The sequence below is a fragment of the Phaethon aethereus genome, assembly GCF_964289735.1.
Source record: "Phaethon aethereus genome assembly, chromosome: 20".
NCBI lineage: Eukaryota > Metazoa > Chordata > Aves > Phaethontiformes > Phaethontidae > Phaethon > Phaethon aethereus.
Window position 1 is genome coordinate 4,870,431 of NC_138596.1, and position 14,013 is coordinate 4,884,443.

General features: G+C 44.1%; 1 protein-coding gene across 1 annotated transcript in view; it reads right to left on the bottom strand.

Moving 5' to 3' along the window:
• Nucleotides 1–7,534: 7,534 nt before the first annotated feature.
• Nucleotides 7,535–14,013, bottom strand: part of BRINP1 (BMP/retinoic acid inducible neural specific 1) — a gene marked incomplete at its 5' end in the record, with an annotated part of 59,533 nt that continues 53,054 nt past the window's right edge. Inside the window, one exon of the mRNA XM_082009038.1 lies at nucleotides 7,535–9,234. Coding sequence (XP_081865164.1) covers nucleotides 8,094–9,234 — 1,141 coding nt within the window. The 3' untranslated portion in view covers nucleotides 7,535–8,093. The remainder of the gene's footprint in view (nucleotides 9,235–14,013) is intronic.

Consider the following 14,013-nt stretch of genomic DNA (forward strand, 5'->3'; position numbering starts at 1 on the left):
TAGAAGCCCTGATATCTGGGATCCCCCCAGACCTCAACACACATTACCAGTTAATGAGAACTCTGAATTCAAGCCAGAAAAATATATGGGCATGATCTTAACGCATATGGTTTTGAACAGTCCCTTTGACTTTCACACGTCTGCCCGCACACATGCTGACACAGTATTGCAATCCATCATGCTCAGCACCTTGCAGGACTGAGCCACTCACTAATCCTTCTAAACTCAAGTCTATTGACTTTCAAAGCAACCTGCGAGGGTTTCTTATCTACATATCTTGAACGAGCTGCTTGCTTAGGCTGAGCCTTTTTACATTAGTCTTCAACCAGAAATGATTTTGAGCAATGAGCATGATTAGATTTTCATATCAAGAGAGACTGAAAGTATGGACATAGATCCCAAGTATCCTGGAGTAAGCCAGGAGTGAAGTCCCTTCATTGAGCAGCTTGTAAAAACACAAAAAGATCAGAATTAGTGCCTAAATCCAACCCAGCCAATATCCAGGTTTTGCTTTCTCATCCTGGAATGAATATTAACAGAACCCCAAGTCTAAATGTCTTAGGGAAGTTTGAAAACCAGATCTCAGTAGTTAGATGCATGACATTTGTACAACACGATCCTGTCATCACATTGCAGAACAAGATTCAGTCATAAATTACACCACAGCCCAACTCAGAGGGAGATGCTGCACGCTGTCAAGAAGCCTGCCCCAGAAAACAGACTGAAATAAGGATTGCTTCATCTCTAGAAAATTTCTGTTACAGGCTTCTCTTTGCACCAAAATCAGGCAAAAGCTGTTCTTTCAGGCTTGATCTAAGTGTTTGGGATGTCACAAGTCTGAAACAAAACCCACATCATGATAGCACATTATATATCTTTCTCAAGGTTGCTATCAGTGCATGTGGGAGTGGGACACTCAGACACTAGGAACTGCCAGTTGAAATAAAATACCTGGAATAACCATTCCTGCCCTGTCTTCTCTCCTCCACTTCATACAATGGTCAGTCTTAAGACTGAGACTCAAGACAGACTCTGGTCCCAGTTCTGTGCAGGTTTTGCCACAGCAAGCCAGTCTCTGTCCGTCTTGGGCTTCCCTTTCCCACCTATAAAAATCAGGCTAACCCTAAAGTGATCATGTCTATTTTGGATTGTAATCAAGACCTCAAAATATAGATTAATAGATAAATCAATTGATATCTATTAATAAGTTAAAAGATACCTAATATAAATATATCAAAACTTAACTGAATATATAGAAATATAAAAGGTATAAATTGTGTTTGTGTCTCTGTGATGTCACATTAAGTCTCTTGGCTTCCTCACTTGAATTTAACAGCACCATAATCCAGGTGCTCTTACATCTGTTCCTGGCAGCACCTTTGAGAACTCTTGACCTTCATGTCCCCTTGGTACATGCTGTTCAAGGACATCTGTGAGCACCTTGGAAAATCATCCCAGTTTAACTTCTTTTTCCTATTGAGACAAATCTATGGTCTAGACAACATGACTGACAGTATTAAAAAACAAAGGTACCTGAGATACTCAAAAAGTAGTATCTATCCCATGTGTTACAATTAGAAAATCTTTACTTTAAATTTCTCTTTTTTAGACCTCCTTTGAAATTCCAGTCAAAATAATTCAGTTGGACATTTTCTACTGGAAGCTGTTGTGTTATTAAAAACTAAGGCATCTCACAGCAATTTAGCACTGGCAAAAGCATCCCTAATGAACAGAATGAGCCTGTGTGCTTTTCCCATTTCATTTTGCTTCTTTGTTCAGTTCAATTTGGTTGACTTTTTCAGTGGCATTAAAATATTATTTTAAGCTGCACTTACATGATGTGTGTTATATATAATATCTCATGGGCTGCTTTTGTTCATTACTGAGCCAAAACTGAAAAGAGGAGATGATGAGAGACAGGATGGGTTTGGGGAGTGAAAGCAGTCCTCCCTGAGTGGTGAGGTCAGTAATCCAATTTCTTTTGTGGCTGCCTATATCTGTTCAGGGTCACCTAACCAGATCTCGCTCCTCCACAGGTTCTACTGCCGTGATTATTTTTTCTAGCAATACCTTTTGTAGTTCTCTTGGGGAGGGACCCATGGCCTGTTTTTTCTAGGTCTCTACACAAGGGCAAATTTCCTTTTTGTCTGAAAAGCAAGTACCTGAAGGCCATCAGGAACCACCCAGTGATTGCACTGCTGTACAGATAAACACTAAAGATGGGGACGCGAAATGGTGTACCTGGGCTTGCTCTTGTAGAGGTCTTTAAGAGCACTAAATGCTATTAAGATGATTAGCTAGCTACATCCCACCTCATGTGTCCTGCTAAACCGAATCCAGCTCAGACTGGAAAGATACTCCTATTGTGAGACCCACTATCACCAGCGTGTCTGGTGGTATCTTTGTCAGTATTGATCTGAGAAGCCGCAGGGTTGGTAGGCTGGGGAGTACTGCTGCTCACCTGGTTCTTTTGGTTGGGATTCATATGGACAGTCTTGTATGTGAGAAGGTTTGTTTTTCATATCCAAGGGGCATAGACTGGTACCATTTGTTTGTTTGTTTTTTCTTGTTACACAAAAGGAAAGTCATCTTTGGTTGAGCAATGTATTTGTACAAAGCGCCCATCTTTTGTGAGTTGAAAATTCAGGAGGAAGGACTGACATTTCCAAAAAAGTTTTCAGATAGCTTTTAGTCCTCACTGTTTTCCATATTCATTTAATTTACAGAAGACTAATAATCCTGATGACGTTAAGAGAAGGCAGTTTTAGATTATGGAAAAATAGATTACTGGAAGGAGTCACAAAGAAAATGTGAGGGGTTGTTAACTGGTGTGTGGGTTAGAAAAGGTATCTTGGACAAGAAGGTTTATAATCTGACTGGGTCCAGCAGGTCTAATGTATCATTTCAAACTTTCCAGGGTAGAAAGAACATGGAAATGCCTCCCTCATGACCTCCTTATGCCTTGTCTCATCCGTCTCCCTCCTGCCTCTCCCCTAACACACACCACTGACCACCCGCCTCTGCCTCTGCTTTAGGACAAGAAACTGCAGCACATAATCCTTGTGCCATTTTTTCCTTTCAACGAGCACCAGGGCAGATTCATCATGGAAAACGCTTTAGCTGGAGACAGGAGCACACAGTTCGGGTTGCCACTCAGCATTCCTCCTCCAGCGCTGGGAACTGAGCAGCCAGGCTGGGGATCTTGCTACCTGCTGGGGCAGGAGATGCCGTCTGCCAAACGTCCTCCTGAGTGGTGTTTTAGCAAGCGGGCTAAAAAGAACATCCTGTACATGGCAGCTGAAGTCCATCACAGCTGTCACAGGAACATACGCACACAGCCTGGGCTGGAGGTGGATTCTGGCTCTGGATGGAGGCTGGGCAAGTGGCCAAAAAGCCTCTCTTACTTGCCCACGTTTCCCTTTGGGGAAAGGGATTCCTGGTTTAGCATGGTCAGAGATGACTCCGAGGAGCAGGACAGCACCAGGGAGCATTGGCATTCACTCATCCCAGGTGCAGCTCACCTAGGAAGATGCTAACTCCATTAACTGAGTTCACCAGGGCCTTGTGGCCAGTCTTTGTTTCTCTGAGGTCACTGGCATATGTCCCACCAGCTCAAAAAACAGCAGATCTCTCGTGATCTTTTATGCAACAGCAAACAGGCTTCCTGGAAAGGGGGAAATAAGAGGGGAAATTGTCTCCATCCTTTATTTACTTCCCTGCCTTCTGCCCTTGTCACCCCCTCCCCCTTACTTGTCCACCCACTTCTCATGCTTCCAAGAAGACATTTCTGCTCCAGGACATGGTGGTTGTTGGAGCTGTGGAGGGGTCACTGGGGTTGTGCACTTTGCCACTGAGGAGGGCAAAGCTGCTGAGGTCCAGATTCTTCCTGATGATTTCATGTGATAGTTAATTAATGGCCTCCCCACGTTTCCATGGCAACGCCATGCTACTTTCTTAGCCCCCATCCAAATGGGCATTCTGTGTACTTCTGAAGCCATAGCATCAGCATATTAAGAAGACTTGCTGACATCCTTTGCTTTCTGCCACATCAGCTGGTAAGCCTAAATTGGAATAACTTTAAAAAAAGCACATTTCTTAGTAAGCTCCTAATGCATTCTCTCATGTGACTTGAAGCAACTGATCCCAGAAGTCTTCTGTGTTTGAAGAGAAGCAGCAGGTAGATTCTGCTCTACTTGCTGGTTTTTGCCTTTGGGACACCTTGCATCTGGTTTTCTTTTTTCCTCCGGGTTATTTGGAAGCTCTAGTTTTCATGCAGCTTTATGGGTGAAAGGATTCTCTGGGCCCCATCTCATTCTCCTCTATTAATTACCCTCCATTCTACTCATTGTCTTCTAAAATGTCTTTTTCTGACCAAGTGGAGGACTTGGACACAATTTCCTCAGAAGCCCATTAACACCACTGTGGCACTGGTGTGGCCTCTGTAGGGGGTTCTGAACTACTTCCTCTTATTGAGATAAAAGTATGTGAGATGCCTCCACATCTTCTATTACTTGCAGAACAAATACCCTAAAACAAACCTGTGGATCTAGTTCTGGATCTGGCTGTCACAGCTGTCCCCTTACCTTGGGAAAGGCTCATGGGACTGAGCAGTGGAAGCAGAGCACGTGCCCTGTTTGTGGCAGACATTTCTTTTCTAGCATCAAAAGCAGAATATAGCATGGTCCAGGCCACATTTGATTGATTGGGTTATTTGGGTTTGTTTTTCCTTTTTCTCTCTGACATAAACTTTGAGCCCAAAATGGTGGCTGAGCTGCCAGATAGCTTCATTTTCCCCTACCCTGCAGGACAAGGGAGTTCATTCTTGACATGTTGGCTTCATTCCATCACAAAATTTCATCTAGCCCTGTTGCAACATGGCTGCAGATCATTGCGTTGATGTGCCATCATACCCTGGTGCCGTGTTGCACGATCATGTTCCCAAGGTAAGTTTCATACGCTGACAGCATATCTATGCCAAACTTCCATCTCCCTCCACTGGTTTTCTATGCGCCAGCTTCACCGCTCCCAGCTCAGCTCAGGCAGTGCCTCTCTAACTCCACTGCTGTTCTGCCGTCGCTTGGGTCTGAACCGGAGAGCAGTGATTCCAAGTCCTGTTGGCTCCCAATGTCTTGTTTAAGGTTTGCAGTGTTGCCCCCCTTGCTGAAGCCCAGTATAACTAGGGGCTGATCATCCCAAGGCATCGTTAAAAATACATGAGAGCAATTGATTTGATCCCTAACAGTCCCACGAATACAGGGCAAGATTTGGCTAATGTGTTGCTAGTTACCCACGAGATCTGAGATTTAATTGCAACTTCTCTGGCTTCTAGTCAGTAAAGCTGGATACTTATCTCATAGGAAAGCAATTTATCGAATTAATTTCACTTTGTGTTAGTATGTTCACTATTCCCAGCCATGAAGAAATCCCTTCACTGAAAGCAGACAGCATCTCAGGCTATAGGTTGCTCATAAGCAGTATTCAGTATTTTTAGAGCAATAACTATAGTTCTTTTCAATGTCAGCTCTTTGGGTCATACATGTAAATTAAACAGTACATTTCTATTCCCCGCTTGGATGGATGTAACTGTCAGGAACATTATTTCCTCTCATAATTACAAATTTGACATTCATTTCCCATGAATGCTCTCTACTATTTGCTTAAAACTAACTTCCATGCATACTATTGCTGGTGAATTTTGTCTTACCAGAAAGCTGAAGCAGGAACTACAAAGAACCCGCTTTGAATGGTGGGTTCTATAAACACGGACCTCTACTACACAAAGGCCAATCAAGTGAAAAACTAACAAATTAACAAACTGGGAAAAGTAGGCAACCTTGCAATGTCGTGCATGGACTGACCAGTAGAGGTAGAAAGAGATCTCAATGCAGGTTAGGGAAAACACGAAGTTACTACTAACGGAAATCGATGGATGTTCCTAGAAATGTCTTTGTCATTTAAGTCACCCAGCTCTTCTTCAGACACCACGCTCCTCCCCCCTTTTTGGTAGACAGACAGGGACTGATGTGTGCTTTTGTGAGTAGGACTCCTTTTTGTTTTCTTACTAACTACTCGGATAGTTTCTCTTATACCCTCAATTGCTAGTTCAGCAGGAGAGTTCAGTGAATGTATATTTTCCTTAAGGTACCTAATTCCCTCTCAGTTTGGATGAGCATCAACCAAAACCACACAAATTAAACCCGAAGCCAAACGTAATTGTTTAAGTCCTCGGTGTCACATGAATAATACCACAATGCATTTAGCTCTTTCCAGAAGAACTGATGTTATTCACAGAATCTGAGCCAAAGTCTTCAAAGAAGGTCAAAATTCCTACAAGACTATTTTGAACTCGATTGAATCAACATGTTAAATCTCAAGCCAGATCGGAATCTTGGACTTTGGATCAGGACTGTCCCTCCTGCCCAGGTCCGATTTTCCCCCAGGAAACTCCTCCAGCTCCAGAAACCCGCAGGATCAGAGATTTATTTCTCCTTCCTAGGACGGCAGAAATTCTAGTCTCTCACTAGCACTTCTCACAATCAACTTTAACTAAAAAACAGTGACATTAAGAGAAACATCCCACTACTCACCTCCCACTGTGTGAAGGCTTCATCACCCAGCTCAGTTGATCCTACATTCATAGACTCCATTCAATATATTATTTTTTTAAATCCAAACACATGTGAAGACACACTCCAGTAAATTTTACCCACCTTTTAGTTATTTTTTTGATAACTCATCCCTCTTTAATTTGGCTTTATCCTTGCAAATTCAAGGTAGATTTGGTTACTGTGCTCTTCCCTCCCACCCTTCTTTTTTACTACTTTTGCAGATAGTTTAATATAATTTTCTCATCTGTTTTCTGTATTTTTTTTTTTTTTTAAAGCACAACGAAAGTGTAAATGAAACAAGGATATTATTCACAGCCACGGAAACGTAACAAAGTAAAAGGGATTTTTCTTTCCCCAAAGAAATAAAATGATGTGTGTACCCTTCAGTGTCTCCAGGTTTCCTTGTAAATTTATTTTCTTGCATTGTGCTTTGTTTTTTGTGGTGATGAGGGTTTACCAGAATTATTGGAAAACCCAGAACCTGAGGCAAAAAGCCAAACAACTCAGATTTGCCTTTAAGTTTAGGTTTATCAAAGTGGCATATGATTTTGGCTTTCTGTTTTAGGGACTCTGTTGAAATACCTTAAAGATGAGTGACTCTGAAGACTTACAGGTGCTGATCCTCAAGGGGTTAAGCTCTGACAACGCTGAAGACAACAGCAGTCTCATGCAGGACATGAACTCCAGTTCAGCAAAGCAGCCAAAGGGACCTGACATGTCCCATTCTTCAGCAAGTGCTGAGACTCTACCTCTGGTGAAAAGTCTTCCAAGATGGAAATTCCAAAGTGAAGACACCTGACATCTGCACCCACCCTCCACCTCTTATGTGTCTTCTCACCAATGAGGCATTAGTTTTACTCTTAAAGGACTGCTATCACCTTCTGTCCTCCAGTGAAGCTCAGCATAGGCTGTGTGAATAACTCAATGTAAAGCTGTCATAAATCTCAACAGAAGAAATATCTTTTATCTTTAACCATTTACTCCCACTATAGGAATAATGGCAGTTCTTTTACATTTACATATAACTCTTGTTTGTTTGTTTGCTTTGATTGTTTGTTTGTTTGTCTCTTTGTCTTGGCACCTGCATAGCAGAAAACTTTACAGTTCATTACAGAAGTTTGCCCCCCTCTCTGTTCCTCCCTTTATTTACTCTGCTGCCCCTAAGGACTAGCAAGCAACACCCCCAAGGTCAAGAGAGAGTAAGGTGTTACCCTTTTATGACGGATTATAGAAATAACAAACATGCCTGACAGTTTTATACAGCTGCTAGAACGGGTTTAGTTTTCAACAAATGAAGAATTTCCTCTTTTTTTTCTCTTTTGTATATGAATTACATTTTACAAATCTTGTTTTTCCCCCCTTTCTTAACTTCCCCCCCACTTTCCTTCCTTTCTTTTTTCTTTTTTTCTCTTTTTTTTTGTTTTCTCTTTTATTTTTTTTACAGCAAAAGGATCAATCACCAACATGTCCACTGAAAAGTCCGGGTTAGCAGAGTTTGGCTGTCATCTGGTCCGACTGTTTGAGGATCTCGGTGTTGTACAGGTCTAGAGCGTGGTTCACACGGATGATCTCGCTGTTGGTGAGTTTCAGGCGGTGCTTGAGCATACAAGAGAACAGATCCAGCTGGGGCTTCCCCGGGGCCACGGGAGGCGCCAGTCTATTGATTCGGTCCCGAATATCCAGCAGCAAGAGCATGACAGAGGAGGAAGAATAGAATTGCCCGCCTTGCGTGTACGACTGGTTGACCTGCTGCACAGCACTGCGCAGTAGGTCAGCATTAAAACGCAGGCTGTAGCCATACACCTGCACATCTGAGATCTTGATGTAGAACTGACGCTTCGTGGGGTCAGAAAGGTCCACAGGCCCTTGGCCAGTCTCATTACGCAGCAGGGAGGGCAGCCGAGTCCGGCTGCGTAGGTAGATGTGGACGGTCTCGAAAAAGGTTTTCCACCGGTTGCCCAGTAGCAGGGTCCAGTTGTAGCACTGGCTGTTTTGGAGGCGAATTTTCTCCCAGCGTGGGTAGCCGTACTCCCCAAAGGGCATGTTCCAGCCCTCAGAGTGACTCCCGCTGAACGGGTTGACATAGACAAAGAACATAGGGTCCAGGCTGCTGTTGCGCATCTGGCAGATTCGCATGGAGATCCCGATCACCATGTGGATGAAGTCCATCCGGTTCTTGTTGCTCTTCAAGGTGAGGGACATGCGTTTGCGCCACCTGGGGTCAAAGAAGGTGTCCAGGCGGATCTCGTTGCTGATGAAAGTGGTGTGCACATACAGGCGAGAGTCCATTTTCTGCAGCAGGTACTTCAGCTCTAGGTCCTGGAAGTCCAAGTCCGTCTCAAAGCTGATGAACTGCTCGCTCCGCTCCGAGTCTACGTTCTGAGGCTCGCAGCGACCCCGGTAAAGCTTATAGCCCTTGTTGCATGAGCCACAGAGAGAGATGTTGGCAAGGCTGCACATGGCACAGCTGTTGTTGCCCCCAATGATGCAGGGGATGGGGCGCTGGCAGAGGCTGGTGCCACCATGGCAAACGCAGCTCCGTTGGCTTTCCAGAAAGGTCCCCCAGAACCCATTCTCATTGCAGTAGAGCAGGGACTGGACTCGGGTAAGCCATTCCTGTATTGTCCTGCAGGTAGGAAGAAGAAAGCATTAGCATTGTAGACCCTCACAGAGTTTTTCATGTTGGCACCTTACTAGAGCCACAGTGTTTTCAGGGATATATCTGAGGCAGAGCTCTCAGAACATTGATGCCCTGCCGTGGCATCTGGGAGCTATTCCAGTCTATTTCTAGACTGAATCTTTCATCTGTTGTTTTTTGGTGGAGAACAAAAGCCATCTAAGAAATAGCTAGAAGTTAGGATTGATCATCTGAAGTGTCTCTCTTCACACTGCTCTAGGAGCTGAGACTGGCACAAGTCTCCTGCCAAGGATCCCATCAGTGCCACAGTGACAATGTTCAACCATGGGAACAGAGCTGATAAAGCCATGCCAGAGGCTGAGCTGCTATCAGACGTTGCAAGTCAGCATAACGCCTAGGCTAGCAAGAGAAAACTCCTCTCTATGTCATTGGCAATTCCCCCCACTCTCCAAAACCAGACCTATAATGGGATGAGGCAAAGCCAGTAGCAACCTCTGCTCATGGTGCAGAGCACAATAAAAGCAGAAAAGAAAGTGGAAATCAGGGTGCACAGAGACAAAGCTGCTAGAACAGCTTCTCTTTTAAAAAATCTGCTGCTAATTAACCTCCTCTTACAGCCTCTCCCCTTAACAAGCAGCCACACTGGCCCATTCCCAAGCCCCACCACTCCCATAACTGCTATATCGGCACCCTCACCTTCGTGTCCTGCAGCCCTGGAACGACTCCTAATGAATGGCACCGTAACCCACGTTCCCTTTTTGCGTAACCGACTCGCAACGTTGCCTTGTTGCCCCTTCTTCCCCCCTCCCCACCGCCCCGGGAAGTCTCAGCACAGTGACTCCTTTCTCAGCAGAACGCCTTGTTCAGCCGCCTGCTCCCTCCCCTCCGCCTTCCCCCCAGCTGATGAATACTTCATTGTCTCCTCTGGGCAAAAAGTTCTTGGTAGCGCTGCAGTGAGAGGACTGGCTAATGACAAATTAGGATTCAGTCCCTGTAGAAGGGGAGGAGTGATTATGGACAGAGGCTCTCAGAGCTGGATTAGTGAAATTCATGGCACCTGCATCGCCTGACCTCCGAATAATCATTAAGCTGTAGGCTGTATCAAAGAAGGCATTAAATGATACAGCAGCAAAGAACAGCAAGATGATTAGAGGGAGGGAGCAAGTGAGTGGAGGGATGAGAGTATAAAACAGAGAAAAGCACTGGAAGGAAAGAAATAATCAAGGAGCAGAAGAAGAAAGAGGGGGGAAATGTGCAGGTAAAAGGAAAAATGAGAGAGAAATACAGTGGGCAGGAGGAATAGGGAAAACTGAAACAGCAGCAACAACTGAAAGACAGAGGACAGGCAGGAATGAAAAAAAGCAGGAAGAAACTGAGTGAAAGAAAAAAAAAAGGCAGAGTGAGGAAGAAGGAAGTCCATTAGCAGGAAAATTCTGAAGTCTTGGATATGGGAAGAGACAATTTTTCACATTCCTTCTGTAGTAGGGGGCTGCCAGGGTCTCTTTCCCCTATTCACAGCTAACAGGAGCTTTCCTGCTAGTGGAAAAGACAAGGTTGGCTGGGGAGCCTGGGAGCAAGGCAGTGACCTCAATAAATATCTGCTGCAGAGGGAGACGGTGACATCCCTGGTCCCTAGAAAAAGAGCAGCCAGCTCCTCCTGGTTTCTAGGATAGCTCTGCTTTGGAGGGGAGGGGACAGTGCAGCAAAACACATTGCTGACAGCAACAAGCACTCCCAAAACCATCCCCTGGGGACTGAGTCTGCCTCCTGCTCATAGGTGAATTTTTGCTCAGTTTTTCAGTAATACAAATAATTTTTACCCCATCTGAAGCCTTGCAGTTTCTGTTTGGAAAGCCAGCCAAATGCACTTCAATTTAGCAAGGTACCCAGATTCCAGGTTTCAATCTCCCTAAGGTGCTGTGAGCCCACACCGAGTCCTTCATGTGCCTCCTTGAAAGCTTCTTTCTTTGCTTCTAACCACTGATCTGAGCATGAAGCCGAGGGACGATGAGCAAGTGGAGGACAAACGAAAACCAAAACCACCCTCCAATATACGCACACTGGCTGCCTGGGTTCACCGAGTTGGGGGAATTGCTTAAGGGAAGCACAAGGTTCCTGCGTGCTGCCTCTTCCCATGGCTGGGTTTGATGACAATGATGAAAATCAGAGGTTGCTTTGAAGGAAATATCTCCTGCAGCCCCAAGCTTTGTTCCTAGCTCCCACTCGCACTGTAATTTCTACCACGACGAAGACAGGGAGAAGCCCAGTGGCACAAAGAAAATGAAGAGCTGAGGCAGCAGGCTGGTGGCAGAGAGATGGTAAATGTCCAGCTCCATCATGTACCCTCTTAGTATCCCTACCATTATCCATGAGGTGAAGACACTATTCCCCTGATTTCCACAGCGCTCTCAGGTCATATTTATTGCTTTTTGTGGGACTGAGCTTCCAGATGAGGTAGTAAACATCGCTCATAGGACTAAAGGTGGTTTCTGAGGTGGGTTTGATGAGATAGTCGGCACTGTCAGAGGTGCATCTGTGTGGTTACGCTGACATCACTTCCGTGCAGCTGCCAGTACAGCTGCGGAGGCAAACGACAGCCAAACACACGCTGAACAGCTACCATGCATAGACCTCAATTCCAGCTCTGCGCAAGTGAGCGTACATCTCCCGAGTTCGTCTACAGGATTCCCGCTGTATTTGTGCAGTGCTGGCTCGATGCTTGACACACAGGTTTTACATGTTGATAATGCCACGGGAGTTCATGGGACAAGGACTGTACAGCAAGGGACACAATAAAAACTAGTCAGATGACCATATCCTGTCTGCCTTAGGTGTGTTCTGTCTTAGAAAAAAAATCAAATGTTATCCTTTCATCCTTCTGTTATACTAGCATTCAGCAGAGCAAAGCGAGAAAGGAGTCTTGGCTGATATCTTGCAACTAAAACTAGTAATTTTCCTGTTTCCCAGATCAACTTTGTGGAGAAAGGATGGGAGGAGATCAGGAGAAAGACGATTGGGTGTTTGTTGTTTTTTTTTTTTGGGGGGGGGGGGTAGTATATGTCTTAGCATTAGCAAAGACACAAGTAGGACAAAAAAAAAAAGGCTACCCACTATCTGCTGATAGCAGCAATAAAAGATGTAATTAAATGAAAATGCAGAATCCAGGGCAGAGCTGGGCATCGGCTACAAACACGACAATGGGAAGTGTGATAGAGTGAGAGAGAGGAAAAGTGGTATAAATTACCCCATTTTGACTTGCAGCTGGGTCTGGATAAGAATATACACGGGACCAGTCACAGCCCTTCAGCTGACAGGGGGTAACTTCTTAAAACACACACCCGTGATGGTCAGACTCATGTGAATATAACCTAGAGATGTCAGGGCAGAAGGAAGCTGAAAAGAGCCACTGTTTAAAAGCTGAAAGCCAGTAGAAGAGTCACCATTGGTTTTCATTTTAATTCTTTTCTCTTTCATTACAGAGTCATCAGTTTATCTTTCTCCCTCTTAATATCAGTGCAAAAGTTATTTTGCTTAATGTTTGCTACCTCTGCCAGTTCAAAGTATAAAGTACTAGAGCATGTGAAATTAAAAAAAGGGAAACTATGTCTTCAAAGGTCACCGTCAAGCAATTTTACATTCAACTTTAATATCTTACATTCCAAACTAAAATGGAAAAAAAAATTACATTCAGGCAAAGCTGAGAGTGAGAGGGTTTTTGCTGTGTTTGCTTGCTGTTGCTCAGTGGAGACATGCAGTCCCCTGGCAATGCTGGGAACTGGGAGCCAAGTAATCAAGCAGAGCTTGTTTGACCATTTAAAACCAATCTGTTGTGACAAAAAAAATGTTTTTGCAGGCCAGTGTTGGGCTTTCAGATCAGGAGCAGAGGTCAGGTTATACAGAACGGTGATGAATAATTTTCTTTCCTCCTGACTTGTCATCCTTCAGGATTAATCAGGTCTGGGGAGGGGAAGAGGCTGATGGGTGTCCCTTGAGATGAAGATGCAGCGTTGTTGTAGATGGTGTCTGAGCTGATTAGAAAACCAAACCATACCGAAACAGAACAAAACAAAAAACACACCAAAAAACACCACCAAAATTGTGGTGTCCAGCAGGACAAATTCTTTTTGTTAATTGCAAGGAAAAAAGGTAGGGATTTAACAAGTTTTCCTTTGCAAACTCACCTTTCACTTTTCAACCAGCACTAGCTGCTGTGGAGGCACTTTTGGGCTTTCTGTATGGAACAGTGAAGTAAAACATGCTATTTTTATTCTCAGCAGCTGTGAGATGTATTCTTAACTAATGACAATTTGGCTGGAGCCCAGAAAATGTATCACCCCCCCCTCCTTTGGATGTTATTTATATTTTACATCCAGAAATTTAAAATGCAACTATAGATACTCATTCAATATTGAAGCTTTAACAACTAAGGAGTGGTTTCTTTTTTAAACCAACAAACTTCCTTGCAAAGAGGTGTTATTTAAGCAAAAGCAGTACAGAGCAAATATATACATATATATGTATATATTTCCTTTTTAGCTACTGAAAAAGGTCATGGAGGATCAGCCTAATTGCCAAAATCCCTACACTCTTTCTTTCTTTCGGAAACACCACCTCTTCCTTTCCCCCAGGACAATCAACAGCAAACCTATTTCTTTTTTACATTGCCTTTGAATACATAATGTAGGCTTACTGTTATATGTATTAAAGAGAGAGAGAGGCTTGCTCTTAACACAATCTTTCCATCCTTTCAAAGCCACTGGCATGCTT